This window comes from Crocuta crocuta, unplaced genomic scaffold, assembly GCF_008692635.1.
Source record: "Crocuta crocuta isolate KB4526 unplaced genomic scaffold, BGI_CrCroc_1.0 scaffold288, whole genome shotgun sequence".
Lineage (NCBI taxonomy): Eukaryota > Metazoa > Chordata > Mammalia > Carnivora > Hyaenidae > Crocuta > Crocuta crocuta.
Window position 1 is genome coordinate 735,901 of NW_027532607.1, and position 25,471 is coordinate 761,371.

General features: G+C 37.9%; 1 protein-coding gene across 3 annotated transcripts in view; it reads right to left on the reverse strand.

Annotated features, from left to right (window-relative positions):
- KANSL1 (KAT8 regulatory NSL complex subunit 1) overlaps positions 1-25,471 on the reverse strand; it is a 174,694-nt gene that overhangs the window by 46,847 nt on the left and 102,376 nt on the right. For all 3 annotated transcript variants that reach the window (XM_077780285.1, XM_077780286.1, XM_077780284.1), the window contains one exon: positions 4,508-4,649. In XM_077780285.1, coding sequence (XP_077636411.1) covers positions 4,508-4,649 — 142 coding nt within the window. The remainder of the gene's footprint in view (positions 1-4,507; positions 4,650-25,471) is intronic.

Below are 25,471 nucleotides of genomic sequence, written 5' to 3' on the forward strand. Positions count from 1 at the left end.
TAAGTTGTAGACTTGGGTTAACTGCTTCTCTTTCACCAAATTTGTATAATATATGGAGTCAAGATTAAAAAACATCACCTCTTAATTTATAATACAGAATTAAGATGTAATTTCACATGCTTGCTCCCATTTTCATTCTGCGTAGGTCAATCTTCCTTACTCATCTCAAAACAAATCAGTGACCTCACTAAATGAGCTCCACAAGAACCATTCTGGGCTACCCAGAAAAGACAGAGCTGTCTACAGTGCCTTACAACCCCACTAGGATGGGAAGATAAACTGCCTAACATCACTTCTGAAGACAAAGGTATATTTCTAGGCTTCTGCTATTTCATTCAGCTCCTTTTCTATCCAGGAATTTCAATGCTCTTCCACCTCTTATTCCCAGAAATATGTCCATTTTTAGTTAAAACTGCTGTGTAACTTCACAGATCAGTCAAGGAAGAGGTAAAAGAAAAATGATGTATTTTATATTACACATGGATGTTGAAGACTGTGTTAAGAGAAAGTCTCCTTCAGCAACAGAACACATCTGGTCCCTTTGCTTCCCCCCCCTCAGTTTTATGTAGTAGGTATGAAATTTCAATAAATATGCTAGTGACAAATGATGAGAAAGATAGAAAAGAGTGTAAGAAAATGCTCGGAGTCAGAAAAATAGCCCTAGGTTCAAATTTAGCTCGGTCTCTTACACACTTGTAAGCTGTAAGATTTTCTCTGTGCATTTAGTAACATATATGAAGAGGGGCACCTGGGTGGCTCACTCAGTTAAGCATCCGGCTTCGGCTTAGGTCATGATCTCACGGTTTCTGGATTCAAGCCCCGCATCAGGCTCTGTGCTGACAGCTCAGAGCCTGGAGCCTGTTTCATATTCTGTCTCCCTCTCTCTCTGACCCTCCCCTGCTCATGCTGTCTCTCTCTCTCTGAGATAAATAAGACCTTAAAAACAATTTTTTAAAAAAATAACATACATGAAGATACCTGTATATAGTACACACTGCAGGTACAGAAAGTGTTTTTCTTTCTCGCTCTTAAGGCATGGGAGCTTTTTTTTTAAAACAAGCTCACTGAATATAAAAATTAAAATACAATAGTTGAGTTCATAGCAGCACTCTCAACAATAGCCAAAACATGGAAAGAGCCTAAGTGTCCATCAATGGACGAATGAATCAAGAAGATGTGGTTTATCTATACGATGGAATACTACATGGCAATGAGAAAATGATATTTGGCCGTGTTTGGCAACATGGATGGACCTTGAGGGTGTTATGCTGAGCGAAATAAGTCAGGCAGAGAAGGACAGATACCATATGTTTGCACGTATAGGAGGATTAGGAGGAACTTAACGGAGGACCGTGGGGGAAAAGAAGGGGGGAAATAGTGGGGGAGAGGGAGGGAGGCAAACCATGAGACTCTCTTGAATGCTGAGAACAAACTGAGGACTGATGGGTGTGTGTGTGTGTGTGGGGGGGTGATGGGCATAGAGGAGGGCACTTGTGGGGATGAACACTGGGTGTTGATGGAAACCAATTTGACAATAAACTATTTATAAAAATAATAATAATAATAAAGTACAACACAATAGTTGGGGCACCTGGATGGCTCAGCTGGTTGAGCATCTGACTCTTGAATTTGGCTCAGGTCATGATCCCAGCCAGGATCATGGGATAGAGTCCCGTGTCGGGCTCTGACCTGAACCTAGAGCCTGCTTCAGATTCTCTGTCTCTCCCCTACCACCTCTCAAATTGAGGAGGGGGGAAAAAAAAAAAAAGGTAGAGTACAGAGGAGTTCCTAAACACTATCCTTTTTCCAAAAAGCAAAAGGAATCATTACTCCCTAAAGAAACTCTCAAGACTCTCTAAATCTGGAAGTTAACATTTAACTTCTAACAGAACAGAAATTGGTAGTCAACTGGTGGTAGCTTTCAAATACTTTCTTTTTTGGAATATGTTACTTTAGGAAAATTAATGTTAACATGCTTAGAAAGTAAATCTTTAAAAAGAGAAAGCCTCACCTTCTAATTCCCCAACCTAAGACAATCTACAGTTGACCACCAAACCTAGATTTATCTCATGAAAAGGTCTATACTACTCAGGCAATTCTGGCAAATCTTGGAGCAGGATGGGAAATGGAAATATCAGTCCACTTTATTAAAACACAGGCAGTTAAAAACCTCCCACTTTAATAACTCGAAAAGTAGTCAAGCACTTGAAGCAACTGCTAACTTGAGCAACAGATGCTCACATCTCAGCTCTGTGATTACATGTTCACTTGACCATGAACAAACTGCTTACCTCTCTGACCCTCTACTGGTTTACCTTTAAATTTGTAAGTAACAATAAAACGCTTACCACAGTGCCTGACACATGGTAAATGCCCAAAGACTTCTATTACTACAATGATATAAGACCAAATGCATGTTACTTTATCTTTGGGGTCAATTTCATTGCTTATATGCTATATAGGCTTGAACAGTATCCCTCCAAAATTTATACAACCCAGAACCTATAAATGTGTCCTTATTTAGAAAGAGGGTCTTTGTGGATATAACTGGGTTAAAATGAACCCTTCAGTGTGGGCCCTAAATCCCAATATGACTGGTGTTCTTCTCAAAGGGAAGCGTGGGCACAGACACACAGACGACACGTGAGGACAGAGGCAGAAAGTGGAATGACGCGGCTGTGAATGGAGGAACACGAAGAAATGCCAGCAACCACCACAAGCTTAGGAAGAGGCAAGGAAGGCTCCTTCCCTAGAATCTTCAGAGGGAACATGGCCTTCCTGACACCTTGATCTCAGAATTCTAGCCTGCAGAACTGTGAAAAAATACACTTGTGTTGTTTTAAGTTACTGCTCAATTTGTGCTTTGCTACAGCAGCCCCAAGAAACTAATCCATTTGTTTTACACAGACATTGTATAAATGCAGATATTTAATAAAGGTGTCAATTTTCTTGATGAATTATTAGGATTATCATTAAACTTTTACTCTTCCTGTCACAATTTTGTAACATTGTGTATTCAGACTGCAGAGCAAGAAAATGTAATTGTGAATGCCTTATTTTACAGACTGTGAAAACTAAGGCTCAGAAAGATTCAGTGACTTCTCTTCCCAAGCGTATATAGCTGTATGGTAAAGAAAGCACTAGAACCAAAGATCATCAAGCCCAAGCCTGGCATTTGGATAGTTAATATATGCACAAACTCCAGAATAAATACTTTCCAGATATTTAGAAATATCTAAGACTTTTTAGAAAGTTTCCCCAAACTGATGAACATAAAAATATCCATGATGTGACTTGGCTAAAGATGTGTATTATGGTATGCTTTAGAATTTTATTAAAGGGCATAATTAAAATTGTCATCAAAACAGGTAACAGAATGGAGTCCTTAAAATGCTTCCCCAAAAAACAACAAGAAGAGCACTTCAGTGGAATTTTTGGAATAAAAGCTTAGATGACGTATATGGGAGGCTGTAGACTTTTAGTTCAAACTCTTATCACTGTATTTTGTCAGCTGGTCATCCTTTAACTTTTGGCCTACTAATTAATTTAATGCACAGTCTACAGTATAGTAGTTCTCTGGAGGCTTTGACCAGCACCAGGGCACGACAAAAAAAGTGATGTGACACTTATTTTAGGAGCAGTCGACTCTTCATCTAGACCAGTGTCCAGTCATTGGAGCTTGATCAACTACCACAAAACCACCACAGTGTCAAGCTCAAAGACAATAGTTCTATGAGAAGAATCAGGACTCTGCAGATAGGAGGACACACAAAAAAACAAAATCTTGTAAGAATGTAAAATCCATGAAAGGAGGATTTTTATTTATCACTGTGACCCCCTGTAACGAGAACAGTGCCTCATACATGGTAGGCACTCACCCGTTTGCTAAATGGATGGCTTTTCCATGTACATTTATCTCTCAGTCAAACCCAAACTGAGTAAGGGACTTTTTTCTAAGTTGATTTTTAAGAAGAAAAACTACCACATTAGACAGTGTCAAAGTGAAAAGTTCTGTTGTCCTTTGCAGACAGGAGGGCACAGAAAACCCAAAATCCCAAATGCCAAGGTCTAATTTCACTGGAATAATCTTTCACAAAAAACCCTATTTTCCTCAAGAAAGCAAGGGAAGCTTAGTGGTAAAACAGAAATGCATCAAAGTAAAAAAAAAATCAAGATGAAATCCTCAGTCATCATCACTTTTCCATAAATATAACAAATATGAGTTGCATCAATGGCTTACATTATATAGTGTCTTTTTTCTTATGTTTCCTATTAGCCAAAATATAGGAACTGTTTTGTTCTAAACACATGTTCAATTTAACATTAACTAATAGTGTTGTCTGCACTACACTAAACAACATCAGGCCCTTAAACAAATTAAACCACTATAGCAGATCACATTAAACCATTCTCTTTGACATAGCTAAGAGTTATTGAGGGATGGGGAAGAAAAGGGATAATGGTAGTTTTTAACTGGGCTGAAAAAGACCAGACGTTTATCTCTTACCTTATTAGCACGTATCTGCTTATAAATATCTGTTTGCTGCCGAATTCGATATTCCAAGTCAGAAACATGAGCCTGAAGCCAGTTCCAGCGGCTGACAATAGCTGCTCGGTCTGCAGCCCATCTCCATTCTGACCTGCGCCTCCTAAAAGGAAAGAAACTGATTGAAATCCCAAAGCACCCATTTACAGCAAATGGGAATGGGAGGGTTTTAACATTTAAAGGCCTTTATACCAACCGACTCTAGTAACAAGAAAAACCCAAGACTGTATGTATACATGTGTGTGTGAGTCAGAAGACACACATGGAGAACACTTGGGAAGTATAGATACTTCCCAAATTAACTAGCTGAATTTGCCTTCTAGTATCGTGATCCTGTGGAAATGTCAGAGAAGAGATAGAAATATTCTCAAGAGACAGAAGTATTTTCTATGTTACATAAGACATATATAAACAATAAAGATCATCTACACAGCAAATCCAAAAGACACCACAAATTATTAAAGCTAAGAATTCAGCAAAACTGTTAAGATCATTGTGCAAACCTTGAAGTGTTGCTTTGTGCCAACATGTAGAAAATGTTTTTTTTTTTAAAGCACTATTCAGAACACCAACAAATGCTAACATTATACACAAAAGATCTGTAGAATAGTGAAAAGAATTTAATGGAATACTGTTTATTTTTATTGATTAGTATATCTATCAACATGAGTAAATCTCAACAATATGGAATGGGAAAACTGTAAGAAAACTAAAAAGAATAAACATAAAATAAGAATTGTTACCAATACATATAGTATATATAAAAACATGCATAAAACAGATACTCAATAATTCAGGATTAGGGTGCTGAGAAAAGGAATGGAGAAGTCAGATTTCAGCTCAACCTGTAACGTAATATTTGATTCTTCTTTAAAAACAGAGACACTGGGGCGCCTGGGTGACTCAGTCGGTTAAGTAAGCGTCTGACTTTGGCTCAGGTCATGATCTCACGGTTTGTGGGTTCGAGCCCTGCATCGGGCTCTGTGCTGACAGCTAGCTCAGAGCCTAGAGCCTGTTTCGGATTCTGTGTCTCCTCTCTCTGACCCTCTCCTGCTCATGCGGTCTCTCTCTCTCCCTCTCAGAAATAAATAAAACATTAAAAAACAAAAACAAAAACAGGGGCACCTGGGTGGCTCAGCTGATTAAGTGTACAACTTTGCCACAAGTCATGGTCTCATGGTTTGTGGGTTCAAATCCCACATAGGGCTCTGGGCTGACAGCCTAGAGCCTGCTTCAGATTCTGTCTCTCTCTCTGCGCCCCCACCAAATAAACATTAAAAAAAAATTAAAAACTCCAGGGGTACCTGCACCTGGATGGCTCAGCTGGTTAAGCGTACAACACGTGATTTCAGCTCAGGTCATGGCCTCTGTGCTTTGTGTGCAACGTGCTTTGGATTCTCTCTTTTTCCCCTCTCTCTTGCCCCTTCACACCCCCCCCAAATAAACAAACACTTTAAAAAAAAAAAACAACAAACAAACAAAAAGTCTAGGGTACCTGGCTGATTCAGTCGAAAGAGTGTGCAACTATTGACCTTGGTGTCATAAGTTCAAGCCTCATGCTGGATGTAGAGATTATTGTAAGAAATAAAAAACTTTTAAAAATACAATAAAAATTAAAACAAAGTCTGATAGAAATATGACAACATTTTAACATTCCTTAAATATTAAAGGGTATATATGGTACCTAGTATATTCTGTAATCAAAATATTTGACAATCTTCCACAGAATTCATTTTCAACAAAGCAGTAGTCACACTGACCATAGTCCCACCTCCAGTCAGGAAGGATATACATAGTCACTACCAATGATTTTAAATGGCTATTAAGAGAACTTTCACAAAGTCTACTGATGGGGTAAAAAAACAGTATAATGTCAATAATAAAAGACAATACATCAAACCATAGTAGGGTTAGAAATGAGTTAATACTTTTATTTTTTAGCTTTTTAAAAAAATGTCTATTTTTGAGAGAGAGAGAGAGAGAGAGAGAGAGAGAGAGCGAGCGAGCACAGAGGAGGGGCAGAGGATCCAAAGCAGTCTCTGTGCTGACAAGCAGACAGCCCGATGCAGGGCTGGAACTCACAAACCACAAGATCATGACCTGAGCCAAAGTCAGATGCTTAACCAACTGAGCCCCCCAGGTGTTCCAGAAATGAGTTAATTCCTAATTATACCATTATAATTAAGACCAAGGATAGCAATGGTATTTTACTTTTATTTTATGTGGTCCAAAAATAAGCCACTGAGGCCAACTACTGTCATAAAGTATTATCCAATTATTTCTCTTGTAGAAAGGAGAGATTTTATAGTTACCTAATCTTGATGGGATCAGTAAAAGCTGTAAAGATACTTTTTTAAAATGTATTAATTATCTGGATTAATGTTGGCTGCAGGTCTAGTTCTAGCTCAAGTTCAGGAAAGAACCTCAAGAAGTAAAGTATAACCACTTAATGATCATTCCTGAACTATAAAAATGTTCCCCCTTTTCTAAAACAGGCAAGACTAGTTAACCTGCAGAGCCACTTTCCAACTGTCATTCCTCTACAAGGTTCCCCCCTTTCCTATCCAGCAAACTCTTGGTTTTACAAGTCATTCATTCCCGAAGCTATCACGACACCAAATATCCATATACTGTTCACCACTGGGCTACTCCAATAATTTCCCCAGCTACTACTCCTAACGTAAGTCACACACTACTTTTCCTAAACAAACTCCCCTCAAATCTCATTTCTTCCATCACTATTATGTGTAAAGAAGCATACAGCTCTTGTGGCTTCTTTTCAAATCTTAAGTCTTCAAGAAAACAAAGTGTAAGGATGGTCAAATATTGTAAAAGAGCAATTCAAAAACAAAAAGTGATTAATAAAACACAACATCCATTTAATGCCAGTATATTCACAAATTTATTTTAACAACTGACAGTGGCTAGCCAAAACAAAACCCTAATGTTGAAAGCTAAAGCAAAAGAAAGAACCACTTCCTGGCAAATTTACAGCACTTCCTCTTTAGTCACTCTTGGTGGACAAAGAATCCTGGCAGTCTCTTCCAATGATCCTGAACTTAGCTCATAAGCCTTCTCATGACAGTGTTCCAGGACACCAAGCACTCTAAATTGACAAAAAAGATGAAACCTATTTGTTATCTCTGAATTTAGACAAATCTTAACCAAAAGATTTTATTTTTCTTTCTTGTCTGATGTCCCAGGGGGTGGGGAGGAGAAATAAACCCAAACACTTTTAAATCTGTTTGGAAGTCTGAGAATATAAAAAGAAAAGAAAATTACTTAAAACATTTCAGTTCATAAGAACTTTGATGAATAAGTACTATTTTTCTTTGATATTAAGGAATAGCCCTTTTAAATTTTCCTAAGGTCAAAACTAACAAGTCTGCAATACAGGTATTTTTCTAAGTATCAACAATAAAGTGAGCCTCCTAGTAAGATTTTTTTGGAAATCGGCTAATAAACTAATTAAAGACAGACAGCATAAAGGGAATACTGAAATTCCCAAATTATGAACAGGTTTCATTCTACAGATACATTTGTCATATGACAGTTTAGCACTAGAAATGACTTTCAATAGGAAGTTGTCCCAATATTGTAATGTAATTAATGAAAACATGGAAAACTCCACCCAAATGTCCCAAGAAGTATCTTGTGTTTAAAATACCAGCAATATGGGCAAAAGCTAAACTATTAGCAAAAGTGAGAGAGGTACATAGTTAACAAGTTGGAGGTAACCTATGAAGATGTTACCACACTCCAGTGATAGAGGAAAACAACATTCAACATTATTCCAAGAATAAAATCTTCACATCTCTCTCTTTTTCCCATTACAGATACAACATGCCACAGAACCTCAGTTTACCAGAGGTAGAGGTGGATTTCCCAATATTCAAAAATGTAAATTTATTACTCTGATAATTTACAGATTAAAACAAGAGACACTGATTATTAGTTATATAGACTTCAAAAAGAGTACATAACTAAGGATGCAGAGTGACGATTATTTAATGATTGGTTTTTAATGTAGTCCTTATGAATGATGAATAAAAAAAGATATGGATTCCAAAACAGATGAGTCTTTCAATTCTTGTTGTTTATTCTGTGCTAACAATTAGAGAAATAATTGTTTTAACTGTGTTATCTGTGCAGGACACTAAAAATTTTTTTTAATGTTTATTTAAGTGGGGGGGGGGAGGAAGCGGGAGGGGGAGGGAGGGAGTCAGTCAGTCAGTCAGTCAGTCAGTCAGTCAGTCAATCCCAAGCAGGCTCCAAGCTCAGTGCAGAGCCTGACATGGGACTCAATACAACTGTGAGATCACAACCTGAGACTATATCAAGAGTTGAATGCTCAAATGATTGAGCCACCCAGGCGCCCCCTAGAATGCCTCCTAATCTATGATTCTGCTGTAGGCTTTACTCCAGTTTATATCAAAATATGTCTATATAGAGGCACCTGGGTGGCTTAGTCGGTTAAGCGTCCGACTTTCGCTTAGGTCATGATCTCGCGGTTCGTGGGTTCGAGCCCCGTGTCGGGCTCTGTGCTGACTGCCAGCTCAGAGCCTGGAGCTGTTTCAGAGTCTGTAACTCCCGCTCTCTCTGACCCTCCCCTGCTCACGCTGTCTCTCTCTCTCTCTCTCCTAGGAAAAAAAAAATGTCTATATATTCCAGGCTACTATCTGAGTGGGAATTCACTTTAACTCATATTTTGCTCTTTTATAAGTATTTTATTGTTAAATTTACTTTGTCTCCATGTGCTGTATAAAAATATCTATTAAAATTTTACACTATGGATTGATTTTTGGTTACCTAAATTCAGGAAGATACAGTACCAATATTTCCTTTGGTAATACCACATGAACAATACATTTAATGTTGCCAGCTACATACCAGTATTTATTTGTATAAAACAGTACATGCTGTATAAATAGAGTTCGTTTTTAAATTCTTTAAATGTTTACTTATTTTTGAAAGAGAGAACGCTTGCAGGGGAAGGGCAGAGAGAGGAAGACATAGAATCTGAAGCAGGCTCCAGGCTTCGAGCTGTCAGCACATAGCCCAATGTGAGGCTCAAACTCACGAGCTGTGAGATCGTGACCTGAGCCGAAGTCGGACACTTAACCAACTGAGCCACTCATGCGACCCAAATAGATTTCTTTTTTAGCTATGTGAATTTATACTTTAAGGGTTCTTTTTAGTGGGTTAGAAGAATATTACCACATATCCAGACTTGAGGATGTTTTATACGATCCAAGATTATAGAAATATTTATGGTACTTACTTGAACAAAAAGTCATTTCCTCTAAAAAAGCTCTTTTATTTATAAACACTTTGAAACTACACAGTGGGAAAGCACTTGAAAATTCAGGGTTCAGCTTACATGTTGGCCAATACAGAAAACAAAGAAAGTGATTTTTGTTTTTAATTTTTTTAAATCATCTTTAATGGAATTGTTTCATTAGAAGAGGAGAAACAGATCAACACGGGGACTTTTATGTAAGAAGATTTAACCTCTCTTAAATGTGGCAACCAAGCTCCTATTTTTATTACAAATTAGGAATTATACATTGAATCCTCAAAGGTATCACTAAAAAAACCCTCTTCTATTGCACCAACCCTAAGATCTGTAAGATTCTATTGCATTCAGATGATCTGAATCAAGTCAGAAGTGGTGTTAACTACTAACTTTGCTAAAATAAAAGCATTAAGGAATGTAATTTCTGCTAACACAGAGAAAAATAAGAATTCGCAATACCATGCCCTTTATTATACCCAATGGTAACTTCCTGTCAATGAGTTCAACAAAAGAAGTTGCTAATATAACAACTCTTTCTATTTGATAAGCCCTATCTTCAATGCCTACAGCACTGCCACAGACAGTATAGCAACAAACAGCAGTGGGAGATACTTCCTTTTTCTCAAAGATAAACTAGCACAAGTTGACTTTCTACTTAAAAGTAACACTAAAGTTGGGCACTGAACCATGTCATACTTGACCTAGTACGGTCTTTAATGCAATCACCTAGTTCTAGTCCAAATGGAAAACATGTAAATCCAGTAGAACAGTGCTGGTGGATGATACTTTCTCCTAATCCGGAATTTAAAATTTTTTTTCATTAAATAATAATGAATATGCTGGAAAGATCTGAATGGTGGTAATTCCATCTTTGATTCTGATTTCATTTCTATTTCCAGTTCTTTCACTTTATGTAAAATAAGTTCTAGTAACAAATTAAAAAGTAAAAATGACTGTCCACGGCAAGCTACACAGTACTATGTTAAAAAACTGGCACCTAAATTATTTCAGAGTTATGTGCTACTTCCAAGAGTGCAAGATTCTGAATCTCCAGGTTCTTTAGATGACTTATAAAACCAATACAATCAAGTAAAATTGAGATCATCGCTGAACATGCAGAGCATTTGGCTGCTAGATTCACGGTATCCAGGGCAAGAGTCAGGGTCACAAGAATAGAAAATCTTGACATTATTGAGAGTCCTATTTAAAAAATGTATATACAAGTATTCACTAACTAGCTCAAAAGCAGTATGAAACCAACAGGGGAAAGAGCAGGAACACAGGTTCAAACCAAGTTCTCACTTTTATTTACTTTATGTGAACCTAAACATGAAAACTAGTCTCTGGAAATAACAGCAACATCTGCCTCACGGAAACATGGCATTCATAAAATGATAAAACCCTAACTGCAAAGTACAATATGTGTATTAGAAAAGATTAAATAAACATAACCTTGGATTTCAATTCTGTATCATAAAAGATACAAAAGAAGGGAAAAGAAGAGAAATAAATCTCAAAGAGAGAGACAAATACAGGAAATAGGGTTTCAGTTAGCAGTAGAATTCTGAGTTTGAGTGCTTGGCTGCAGAGTCACCTAAAGGAAGCTCCACTCTGAACAGCAAAACTAAAGTACAGTTTCCTTTGAATAACATGGGGGGTCAGGGATGCCAAAACTTAACTACTAACTGCCTTCTGCTGACTGGAAGCCTTACCTTTAACAACAGTCATTAACAGATACTTTGTTACTGTATTCTTCCAATGAAACTAGAGAAAATAATAAGAAAACCCTAAGAAAGAGAAAATAACATTTATGGTGCTGTAGTTATAGAAAAAAAAAAAATCCATGTACAGCGGACCCTCCCAGTTCAAACACATGTTGTTTCAAGGTTCAACTGCAGTTCATTAAGAATGAACAGACCACTGTATTCAGTGACAACTTCAATGACATTACCTTCTGCCCAAATTTACAGAGATGGAATAAAGTACAGGGTGGGGAGGAGTCTATCATCATATATCTTTCATGTTTTAGCTGTAATATAAAAAACTTAGATGAAAATGGGCTAAGAAACAGTTTGTATCTATCATTCTAACTGGTTATAAGTTTCCTAGAGAGGTTTGTAGTAGTAATCAGAAATAAATGTACCAGAGCCAATTCTAAACTGCCAATTCATCCTGATAAAGACTCTGAGGGTTGAATCCTTTTGTCCTACTGCCTAACCAGATTACTTCTGAAATTGAAAAGAGATTTGTGTATTTTGTCAAAATTATTTCAGCCAAACTATCAACCATCATGAACTCTTCCACCTCCTCCGAATGCTATTTAATATTTAAGCATCTATTATTTACTGCCAGGGATTGTAGTAGGTGCTGGGGATACAGTAATAACAAACAAGAACTGTGGCTCATTAAGCTTAGAGTTTAATGGGCAAGACAAATATTAATAAATAATCATGCAAAATGTTTAACTATGACATCAGATCTGGAACACTTCTCTGTGTTATAAACATTTAACCTAAGCTCCAAAGAATAAATCAGGACTTGGACAGGCAAACTTACTGTGGATTAAAGGTCTCAGGAGTGGTGGGGGGATGTGGTGAGGTGCTTAAGATACTGGGGGCTAACATGTATACAAGACTGTGCACCTGGGGCTCAGACAGTGAACAAAGAGAAGAATGCAGTGGAGTTGGCACTGGATATGGGTAGGTGGGGCCAGATCACAAAGAACTCTGTAATCCATGTTAATTTTATGAAAAAATATTAAGTAGTTTTAGTCTTGGCCTATGTTCTTACATTTATCTTGGACGCTTTGTAAATGAACTTTCAAATACAAGCTAATGGATAATGAACTCCCACATAATCATCAACCAATTTCAAGAATCATGAACTCTTGGCCACTCTTATCTCATCTAAAACAGCTCTCTCTCATCCCCATGAATTTTGAAGTGATCCCAACTATTAGATCATTACATCTGTGTATATTTCCATATGTAGCTCTAAAAGGTAAATTCACACAAAATATAGTATACTATATACTATATTATAAATACATATACACCCACACACACACCATACCATACCGTGTATCATATATTTGTAGTATAATATACTATATACTTTCATAATTTGAAAAACAATAATTCCTTAATGTTAAGTATCCTGGACTGTCTCAATTGGTTTGTCTAAATCAAACACAAGTAAGATCCACACACTGCATCTGGTTAATGCACCTCAAATTTCTAACAGAGATCTTATGTTTTCTCTTTGCAATTTATTTGTAGAAAAAAACAGATCTATCCTTTTAAAGGACAAAAAGTAGATTTTACTGTTTGTTATCCTTGTAACAAAGCTCACACTTTTTAACTTTATAAACTCAATCTTTAAATTACTTTTAGTTTGTTATTTAGTGTTTATTTAGTACAGATCAACAAATTATTTCTACTTTTATACATTTAATTTTTACATATTTAAGACTAAGATGTGCTAAAACACACCCAACCTTAAAGATTTAAGGTACTCCAAACTCTTCTCAATCCCCATCTCTTAGACTTTTTATTAATCATGGTAACATTCACATAATATGTAATTCTGCCATGCACAGTAAAAACAAAAAATGTAGTAATTCTTCAACAGCCCCTCAGCAGCACTCAGGTGCATCTTTTATGCCTGAAGCTCACCTTCCTCTGGCAAAGTTTTTCCTGGCAAACTTTAGCTTGGAATTCATTACTGTGTATTCTTCAAGCTTAGTGTGATCCTCTTATTTTGTTATTTACGTGTTCTGTATTTTCAAGTCATGTCATGAAGACCTTGACTGGCCTTCAACTAGATTATCCATGCCTCTTTATGGGCACTACCTACCATGTGGTTTTAACTGTAGTTCAATTTTCAATGGTATCTGCATACATGTAGTTTACAAATAAGAATTCCAGGAAATCTATAACATGAGACTTATTTAGGTAATGGCTTATCCTGCTTAATTTTCAAACTGTAAAAAAATACAAAAAAACCCCAAAAAACCACACCTAACTGAAGCTTGAAAGACCCAGAATGCCTTTGACACACTGAAGTATTCCAATGGAGAAAAACACAGCATGACAAAGAAGGATGGAAGTAGCTTACAGTTCTTCTTGGCTGGCGGAAGGACTAGACAAAAACTGAGTGTGAAGATTCAGAACAAAACACTGGCCTAGTTACTGTGTCTTTTTTAGAGAATAGGACTCTGTTATGCTTCAAGAATAAAGCAAATGACAAAGTTAATACTGAAAGACTCTCAGTTATACAAAACCTGCTACCCCAGAGTGGCTCCTTCCGAGTGAACCAATCAATTTTCTGTTACTTTTCTGTCTACAGAGTCTACACTTTTAGAGTAGATTCCATTTTAGAACTTTTCAAAAATCAAACTGAGGTTAGAATATTCCTAAATAGTCCCACTTGTTCAAGAACCCATAAAGTAAAGAGTAACGATTTTTTTTTTATCTAGTCCACTCACCTAAGCAGGAGACTGAAAAGGAGCGTATCTTACAACTTAAAAGTACTTATTCCAAACAGCAGGGGAATTAGAAACTTCTCATAAACATCACAGACTGAAAAGAAAACAACCCTTGTATCTTCATCATTTCCTAACTCCCCAGCCTTGGGAGTTAGAGTGGAGTGGAGGATGCCAGGCACCACTTCTTCCATGGGGCAACCTGCTTCTGGCGATCTCTAGAAAAATGAAAGAATCTATGGATTCAGCCTCATAGAATAACTATATAATAACAGAACTGCTATAAGGAAATGTTCTTCTCATTTAAAAAACAAAACACAGCTTGTTATAAAGAATATAGTGGATGGAGTTAGTAAACGCTAAACTCCAAATCCTGGCCCTACCATTTAGCTAGCTACCTATAATCATTGAGCCAGGAATGGAAATATGAAAAAGCCAAGATTCTTATCAATGCTCAATGTCCAGGAATGATGTTCCAGCTTCAGTGTGTATAAGAACTATCTGAGGGGCACCTGGGTGGCTCAGTCGGTTAAGCGTCTGGCTTCAGATCAGGTCATGATCTCGCAGTTTGTGGGTTTGAGCCCCGTGTCGGGCTCTGTGCTGACACCTCAGGGCCTGGAGCCTGCTTTGGATTCTGTGTCTCCCTCTCTCTCTGATTCTCCCTGCTCACGCTGTCTCTGTCTCTCTCTCTCTAAAATAAATAAAACATAAAAAAAAAAAAAAAAGAACTATCTGAGAGTTACGGTGAGTCCCAGGGACTTGCATGAAAAGAAGCTTCTTCGATAGTTCCTATGCAAGAAATGAGCAAGACCATACGTTCAGAAACACTACTCAGCTACTGAGGTTCAGGAATAAAAGGATTCATCTCAAAGAAAATAAAGTTGAATCAAAAATCAATTGGTCCAGGCAAGATGGTATGGACTCTTCTTCCAGCACATCCCTGCAAAAACACAACTATAAACCCTGGAAATAACACAAGAGGCAATCAAAGAAAAGCTCTGAAAGGTGGAAAAATGAAGGAACGGGTTAGGGACTTCAAGACAAGAACAACAGAGTGTGATGGCATTTAAAAAATCCCATTCAATCAAAGGTAACCCTGGCCTAGGATTTCCTAACTTCCAGCCTAGCAACAAAAGTGGCCCAGAAAGGCTCATCACTCCCCTGGATGGAATAGGAATACCCACTCACCACCCCGCCCTCCACCAACCATACCAGACAAGTTCTGCAGCAACAGAAAAGGGGAATGCTCAGGAGGTCAGCAAACAATAGGAGGCCAGGGAAAAACATTATTACACTTCTCTCTTTACTTTTTACAACAAAGACTCACTATGTCTAATCTCTCTCCTCCCGTTATCTCTTAAATCCAAGTTCCAAGTTCTCACCCCCACTACTGGGCTGAAACTGCTATTCAAGATCACCAATGACCTCCACTGTGCTAAATCCAATTCTCAGTCCATATCACTCAAACCATTAGCAGCATCTAACACAGGTGATCACTCTCTCAAAATACTTTCTTCATTTGTCTTTCAAGACATCATGTTAACCTGATATTTCTCTTGCCTTTTTGAATTCTTTTGAAGACTCCAATTGCCCATACCTCTAAATCTTACTACACTCACTTCCTAGTGGATCTTATCAAGTATCATAGCTTTAAGTATGGTCAATTATTTCTGACTCTCAAATTCTTATCTCTAGTCAGAACTGCTCCCCTGAATTGCAGATTCCTGTAAACACCTGCCAACTCAACACCAGCATCTGAATGTCTAAGAAGCATCTCAATCTTACTATTCAAAACTGATACTCCTTCTTCCCCATCCTTTATACCATTCCAAACCTCCTTCAGTTGGATTGATCAGTTTACATAAAAAACCTTGGTGTTATCCTGAACTCTAAGTCCTTACCCCCTCTTTTCTCTCTCACACACACCTCCTCCTTTCCCCAGCGCACGCACGCGCGTGCACGCACACACACACACACCCAGTCTCAGCAAATTTTACTGGAACTATCTTCAATATTTACCTAGCATTCACTAATACTTTTTTGTCACCTCACCATCACTGTTTTGGTCCAAAGAGACCAGGTTATAGCCAAGAGCCTCCTAAATGGTCTGGCTCTCATCCTTGACTGAATTCAGGCTATTCAGTGTGAATATAGAGCAGCCAGAATGTTGTTGTACAAAAGGATGTTATAAAACGCCATTCCTCTCACCAAAATCAATTCTAGTTGCTTCCCATCTCTCAAAATGACCAAAGATCAAAAAACTACAAACTCCAAGTCCTTATAATGACCTGTTTGGTCCCAAATGGTCATGCACCACCTACTACCACCCTCCCTGCTAGGTCTCTGGTGTCATCTCCTACTCTCCTGGCTCATTCTTAGTCACTGCTTTCACTACTGTTCACTGAACTTGCCAGGTTAGCTATCAACCACAGGGCCTTTTAATTGCCATCTCCAAGCAGACATCCTCACTTTCTTCAGGTTTTTTCCTCACAAGTCACTTCAATGAAGGCTTTCTTTCTTTCTTTCTTTCTTATTTATTTATTTCTAGGAGAGAGAGAGAGAGACAGCATGAGCAGGGGAAGGGCAGAGAGAGAGGGAGTCACAGACTCTGAAACAGGCTCCAGGCTCTGAGCTGGCTGTCAGCACAGAGCCTGATGCGGGGCTCGAACCCACGAACCGCGAGATCATGACCTAAGTGAAAGTCAGACGCTTAACCGACTAAGCCACCCAGGCGCCCCAATGAAGGCTTTCTTTTATTGCCCTATCTTAAAATTGCAAGCCTTCACCCTCCCCAAACACATAATTCTCTCTCCTTTCCATCCCTCCCACTAGAACCTCTTCTGGAAGAGTAGGGACTTTTGTTTACTATCATGTCCCTGGTGTCTTGAACAATGCCTGGCATGGAAGAGGTAGTCAAGTACTTGTTGAAAGGAAGGGAGGAAAACAGAAAGGTAAAGAAGGGAGGAGAGAGGTTAGAACTACAGTCCTAACTTTTCCTTATTGTACATAAAAACCAAAGTAATCCTTGAGTGAAGCTAACCTACTTTCTCGTTTGGTGCCAACAGATCCCCATTAGCCACTCTACCCTCTCTTGACCAAAGTGGGTGACAAAACTATAGTCCACACGCTCATTCCAAACCTACACAGATCAGGAACAAAATATCAGAAAATGAAATCTGCCAGCAATGTATTTGATCCATATAAACACCAACCATACACCACTTGAATGGATGCTTACTGAGGGTACTATAAATGTTCTAGATACTTTCACAAGTAAAACAAACTTCTCACATTTCAATTCCCACACTCTTTCAAACCATTTCCTAAAGAGTTAGCATCTTGAACTGCAGGACATACATAAAATACTTCAAAGTTTCTTTCCTTTTGAACATTCTTCCACACGAAGTTGAAAATTATTTTGTCAGGTTCTTCTTTACCACATACTATATAAATCTATTCCCTGCCCATCCCACCTTCAAACTCTAAAGAATTAATTTTTAATAACCTAGTCAGCCCTCAGAGATCAAACCAGCTTGCATTAAAGAATGACTAAAGGCACATGGGGCGCCTGGGTGGCTCAGTTGGTTAAGTATCCAACTTTGGCTGAGGTCACGATGGTGGTTCGTGGGTTCGAGCCCAAGTCAAGGCTCTGTGCTGACAGCTCAGAGCAGGGAACTTGCTTCAGATTCTGTGTCTCCCTCTCTCTCTGCCCCCTCAAAATAAAATCATTTTAAAAAAATGACTGAAGGAAAAAAGAAAAACATTTTCACTGTCCTAATAATTGAGAGAGATCAGTAAGTAGTGCTAATTAACATAATATATCTAGCATATAGGCAGTGCTCAAGAAACGGTAGATGCTACTGACCTTCTTAAATTCTGACTATCATACCCAGGTGAACTAAGCTACCACTAGTGCTCTGTGCCTTCCATCTAATGACAAGCATTTGTCTTCACAAATGTGTATTCCTTAACACACTTGAGAAACAGGAACTTGACACCAAGTACCTTCTGCATATGGAGGTCTAGAGGATGATGAGGGAAATAGATTCAGACAGATTACCCTGTAGGGTCCCTCACTGAAAAAAAAGTGATGATACATACACTCACTCACCAATTCAGGATGATTGACAAGTAACCACAGTAACTGTTCATCTTAACTCATTAAAAACCTGTTCTTGCAATACTCACACACAAAAACAAAACCAAACCGAAAAAAGCAAAAACAAAAACCAAAAACAAACCTAAGCACACAGGAAAAATCTTTTATGTGCTCCGAGAATAATGGCAATACAGTTATGTTAGAGTCTCTGATTTTCAACTGGTCTGAGAAAAAAGCACAATGATCACATAATAAGGAGTTCTTAAGTTTTACTTCATTTTACTAATGTTTCCTCTTAAGTAACAGAAATTATAAAAATCACAAATATGGTACTTACTATGTACAGAACACTGCACTTCGCATATATTAATTCATCTAACTTAAAGACTCTCTCAAATAGGTATTATCATCACCCCACTATACAATGAGGAATTTAAGGAAATTAACACAAAAGGTGGAAGTAATTTGTCCAAACTCACACTGTTAAGAATCTGAAGAGCTTCTCAGTTGTTAAGTGTCCAACTCTGGCTCAGCTCATGATCTCCTGGGTTCGTGGGTTTGAGCCCTATATTGGGTTGTCTGCATTGTCAACAGACCCCTCTTCAGATCCTCTGTCCCCACCACCTCTCTGCCCCTCCCTCGCTACTTTCCCTCTTTCTCCCTCTCAAAAATAAATAAACTTGAAATAGACATAACCAGGGCACTTGGGCCCAGAGCTCCTATTCTAACAGGTGGGACAGTATAAACTTAAGAAACTTATCACTGCCAAATCAACTTTTACACAAATTATGTCAAAAAGGGAGCGTGTGCTTAATTCACTAAAAGACTCTTGAACAAAATTCCCTCCCTTAGTGATAAGACTCAGACAGATTTTGTAAGTCTTAGGATCTTGATGAAGTCATGATGATTCCAAGTCTAAATCTAAATCACTCTCTCAAAGTGTCAAAAACTTTAAAATCAAAAGAAACCTCAGACATTATCTCTAAGTATGTCAGTTTTTTAAGTGGTCAAAGTGAGTCCAAAATGGGTCCTAACAGAGTAAATGACTTTCCTAGAGTCAGAAGTCAATTTATTGTCAGTCACGCAATTAAAGAAAGCAAAATATCAGAAAAGGATGCTCAGAAGAGTTTGGCATGCCAACATGAGCTTAAAATTACATTCTGGGGACACCTGGGTGGCTGAATTGGTTAAGCATCTGACTTCAGCTCAGGTTATGATCTCACAGTTTGTGAGTTCAAGCCCCATGTGGGCTCTGTGCTGACAGCTCAGAGCCTGGAGCCTGCTTCAGATTCTGTGTCTCCCTCTCTCTATCTCTCTGCCCCTTACCTGCTCAACTCGCTCACTTTCTCTCAAAAATAAACATTAAACAAATTTTTTTAAATTACATTCTGATTTGGGGTTCCTGGATGGCTCAGTCAATTAAGCATCTGACTTTGGCTCACTCAGGTCACGATCTCATGGGTCATGAGTTTGAGCCAGAAATCAGGCTCTGTGTTGACAACTCAGAGCCCGGAGCCTGCTTCAGATTCTTTCTCTCCCTCTCTCTATTCCTCCCCCCACACCCAATCATGCTATCTCTCTCTCTCTCTCAAAAAGAAACATTTTAAATAATTAAATTCTGATTTTTAAAAATTATTTTGGCTTAATTGGCACCAGTAATTATGGCTGAAATGTCTCTTAAAAACTTAACAACTATTTCACTGACTCAGAAGTAGGACTACTTGATCAGTACCACCCTCTTTGACATTTTCCTCCTAATGAAAATATATAAAATTAAGACTAATGATCCACTCTTATAAACAAGCAGGGACCACATGAATAATAGGAAAACACACACTGATCATCCAAATGGCAACATCTATACTGAACTAATAAAGAATTCCACCATTAAAGGAAGTCAAGCCCCCAATCTATTCCATACTTGAGTGGCCCTCAAGACTCCTCAACTGCAAAACTCATCTCTGGTGTCCTTCTGGCTCTAAAATTCTACTTCATCTTTGCTCCTAAGTGTCATCTTACAAACATGAGGCTCAACATTTTGTTTCCAGTTTAAGGGCATGTTTGCATATCCTGCAAACAAGGTGCCTACTAATTAACAACAAACCAAAATAACTGGTGTGTCAAAGTAAGCTTTGTCTCTTTAGTTAGCTTTTATGAAGCTACTTATGTTTATGCTAAAGAGCTCCTGCACTAGGAACTATGTATTTATCACTTTTACTGTTAAGAACCCTGACTTTAGAATTAGCGTAAACACACCCTAAGTAACCCAACACCTAAAACTAAAACCTGAATCAAACTGGTTAAGTCCCCCCCCCCAAAAATCTTATTCTTACATATGAATTCTGAAGTGGGAATAAAAGACACTAATTTCCTAACTTGCAGAACAAAGGCAATATATAATGTTTTTAAGCATGCCACTCTCAAGTTTCCCCTAAGAATACTACATTTTTGATAGTTTATAATAATGCTTTCCCTAGTTTAGTGATGACCACGTGTTAACATTGTAATCTTGTAATCAAGAAAAAATGTCTCTAATGTACCAATTCAATGATAATTCTTGATATGGATGTTTAAAAGGAAAGAGTATGGCGAACCATTTTTTAACTAGATAACAAAATGAAAACAATGTCTGATTAAGTTATTAGACTCTTGACTGACAGCTGACAATTTCATGAGTAGATAACTAGCTACAGGGAAAAAAATACTAATTCCTTAAATTCATCAGACAACTGCTTCAACATTTTAATAGAAATGTTCATTTCTTTCCAGAAGGTTTTACATCACTTTGAAGATTCAGTCTGGATAAAGCTTTAGAACAGTTTTTATTTAATGGTCTCCCCCTTTAAAATGAGACACTCTCTAAAGGTCTGTCCAAGTAGAAAGAGGTCCATCTCATTAGAAATGTTTACTAAAGATCACAATTAAGTTTGTTCCAGCATTTCTTTTACAATACTTAACTGTTTTTTTTTTTTTAATAAGGCAAGCAGAATTATTTTAAAGAACATAAAGAATTTACAACAGTTGCTCTTTCTTCCCTACCGCAGAAGTATAAAGCTGTAGAGAGCAGCCAAAACTTCTAGATCAACCCTTCCACCCCAGCCATCAAACAAGACAGCTCATGAAAGCTGAACAGAAATCCTAGGAAAAACATACATTTGAGAGATGAAGGTAATTTTAGAGGCATATTACATGATGGTATAGGAATATATATATAGTTTTTCAGACAACTATATGTGACTTCAAATTAAAGACAAATATTTCACTAGGATATTACAAATGAGAAACAGTTTATTTGTAAGACATTTTCGCTCCCACCAAGTGTGTTCAAGCAATCCAAACATCTCTAGGGGAATCAAGAGATAGGATAAGCAGAAATGCTATAAGAAGAAATCCCATGGCAATTGCCAAACATGCACGCAGAGCTTTTAATGTTTCCCCACGGATCACTAGGGTTATCATAGAGGACGGCCATAAAATTGCTTAAGCTGGTCACAGACACCAGGCAGATGCCACAAAAGTGCTGGAAAGTGGGTTATTCACCAGGCTATTCACCAATGTGATGAAGCAGGGAAAGAGCCTCCAGGATTGAAAAACACAACAGAAACAGTCTGGTTCACTACACATTTTCTGATTAGTTTTAGAATTCACATTACTAATTATAGTAACCAAAAAGAAAAGAACTCCAGGAGCCAAGTCTTTCACAGGTAAGACAACCGTCTCTACCCAAGACGTATGGTAGAGAACTAGACCCAACCTACAACTGAGAGAGGACTTTGTACCACACAAAAATTAAACATCTAGCACTTCAGATTTTGTTAGGAAGAGCCCAGCTACATATACAGTAGCCCCTCATTTTTTACGGGGGGTATGTTCCAAGACCTCCAGGGGATGTCTGAAACTTCAGATAGCACTGAACCCTATATACACTATGTTTTCCCTATAATAAAGTTTAATTTATAAATTTGGTACAATAAGAGATTAACAACAATAGCCAATAATAAAATAGAACAATTACAACCATATACTGGAATAAGTTATATGAATGTGGTCACCTTCTCTCTCTCAAAATACTTACTGTACTGTACTCACCCTCCTTGTGATGATGTGAGATGATAAAATGCCTATATGATTAGATGAAGTGAAGTAAATGATGCAACATTAGGCTACTACTGACCTTCTGGTGATCTATAAGGAGGATCATCTGCTTCCAGACCTCAGGAAGTGAAACTGTGGATAAGGGGGTACACTATGGTATTCCTCAAAGGAAATGATGATAAGTCAAGTAACTCCTTAAACTATTCGAATTTTTTCAATTAAGGCACAAAACATTCAAAGTAGTTCAGGAAGAAACAGAACTCAATTCACTTTCATTGTGTGACTCCTCTGTTCAGCCTCTACCAGTGACTTCCTTCATAGTGTAATATCAACTTTACCATTACAGTCTTCATTAACAGTCCTCCAACTTCTATTCTCCAAGAGAGTTCAAAAACTTTTCTAACAGTGAGTAAAAGTTACATCATTTTCTTTCAAGACTTGGGACCCATGAATTGTTTTTAAAAGTTTCTTTATTAGAGTGTGCAAGCATGGTGGGCAGAGAGAGAGGGAGAGAGAAAGGATACTAGGTAGGCTCTGCTCTGTCAGTGCAGAACCGGATGAGGGGCTTGAACTTGCAAACCATGAGATCATGACCTGAGCTGAAATCAAGAGTCAAATGCTTAACCGACCTAGCCACCCAGGCGCCTCCCACCCCCACCAACCCAAGGAATTATTTTATACAGAGAACAAAAACAGGCCTATAAGCCTTTAACATTTTTTAATGGCAAACAATCTCAATAATCAAGAGTAATGCTGTATTGTCTGTCTCTCCCCCTTGAACATGAAAGGGCCTATGATTGCTTGTCAATAAAATATGGTGAAAAGGGATGCTAGGGGACTTCCCAGGCCAGGTTATAAATGAACAGACAGATCCCACCCTTGTTTGCTAAAACACAGAGATGCCATGTAAGAGGTCTAACAACCCTGAGGCTGTTATGCAGGTGCATTTGGCCAGTGGGTCCCAGCTGAGCAAAGCACTCTAGGCTTCCCTAACAAGGTACCACACATGAGTGAAGATGCCATCTTGGAAGTGACCCTCTAGTTGACCACCAGCCTTTGAATCTTCTCCAGTTGAGCCCCTGAAATCCTGAAACAGAAACAAGCCATTCCAACTGTTTCCTGAATTCTGACCCACAGACTCTATGACTGTAAATAAACCTTGCCATTTAGTTTAAGGTATTATTAAGCAGCAAAAATAACAGAAATAGCCATTATCCAATAAAGTTGAGTATGTGCACACTTTACCACCCAGTAATCCCAATCATTCTATTTATGGGTATATACTGAAAACAGAACCCAAAGATCTTTAGGACACATATACCAGGAGGCATTTGCAAAATAAGGGCACTAAACATTATTTATAAAATATCCCAAGGGAAAACCCAAACACACACCAAGAGGAGAATGAATAACTTATGGTATATTTGCTCAATGGAGCAATATAGTACAGATGAATTTTAGTAACATAATGTTGAAAATCCAGGTCCCGAATAAGGCAATTTATAGTATACTGTCTTCTGTAAAGTTTTAGACTAAGCAAGAGTAACCTAGAGATTACTGGAGAAACCTGGAGAAACTTTAAAAGCTGTGTGTACATGTTTTACCATTGCCTTAGAATATTTGCTGGAGGGGCAGAAATGCCATTTGTCGTCTTTCTTATAATTTTTTTTAGGCAAATACAGATATATAATGCAACTAAAAAAGAAAAAAAGGAAAATGATAATTAGGACAGAAAAAGGGGATGGATCTTATAGATAAGTTCTTAGTGTTAGCAGTCATGGACTTGGGCAGTAGAGTCACAGGTGTATATTACTTTTGAAATAAAGCCATATACGGACCAATAATAGTGCCATGAGCCCAAAAGTCTAATTAGAAAGAAATAAATGCATGGGTGCCTGGGTGGCTCAGTTGGTTAAGCATCTGACTTCAGCTCAGGTAATGATCTCATGGTTCATGAGTTCGAACCCTGCGTTGGGCTCTGTGCTGATGGCTCAGAACCTGGTGCCTGCTTCGGAATCTGTAACTCCCTCTCTCTTTGCTCCTAACCTGCTCACATGGTCTCTAGCTCTCAAAAACTAAATTAATTAAAAAAAAATACATATACACAGATGTACATAAAATAGGAGGACATGCTATGATAAAATGGGGGTAAGGGGCAGGAGTTTCTAATTACCATTAAGAAAAATACCTTTTCAGCCAGTAGATATTAAAATCCAATTTATACCCCAACAATTTCCCTTTAGATACTTATAAAAATAAGAATGTTACACTTTCACAGAGCAAGAAACTAAGTATGCTGATTAATCTTTGAGTAACCAGAGAAATTTCCCATAATCAAAACTGAAAGGTAGCATTAGTGCAAGAAGAAAAAAATACACATAAGGAAAGATAGATTTCCATTTCCAACCACTAAATCATATACAGAATCTTCAATAACCAAAGACAGTAAGGTGATCTACAGCCAACCCCTTCAGCAAACTTAAAAACAAAACACCTCTTTTCTGTCCTTCATTAAATTTCAAATAATGAATGTTAGACAAAAGCAGGTAGAAAATTATATTTGATATCCAAGGATATTCAGTTGGCAATGAGAAGATGTTGAAGCTGATGAAACAATGGGCAAGCAGTAATTCACTATTTCTAAGCAAGGAAAGAACCACAGACTGCATTGGGCTCTCCAGGAAGCAAAACTACTCCTAATGGTAAAGCAATGTGGCATAATTAGACAGAAGATCCTTTCTCACGCCAGCACATCTAAACACCATCAATATCAGTAAGTTGGCCAGAGACTGTACTCCGTAACACATACAAAGTTGTAAACAGGCATTTAAAGCAACCAGGTCAAACACTTAGAGAAATCCATCAAGCTGTTTACTTGAAAACACCAGGACCTTTGCAAAGGCCTTTCCTCCTAGGCAATGTAATGGTTTATCTTAAAATCTCAAGGGGGGG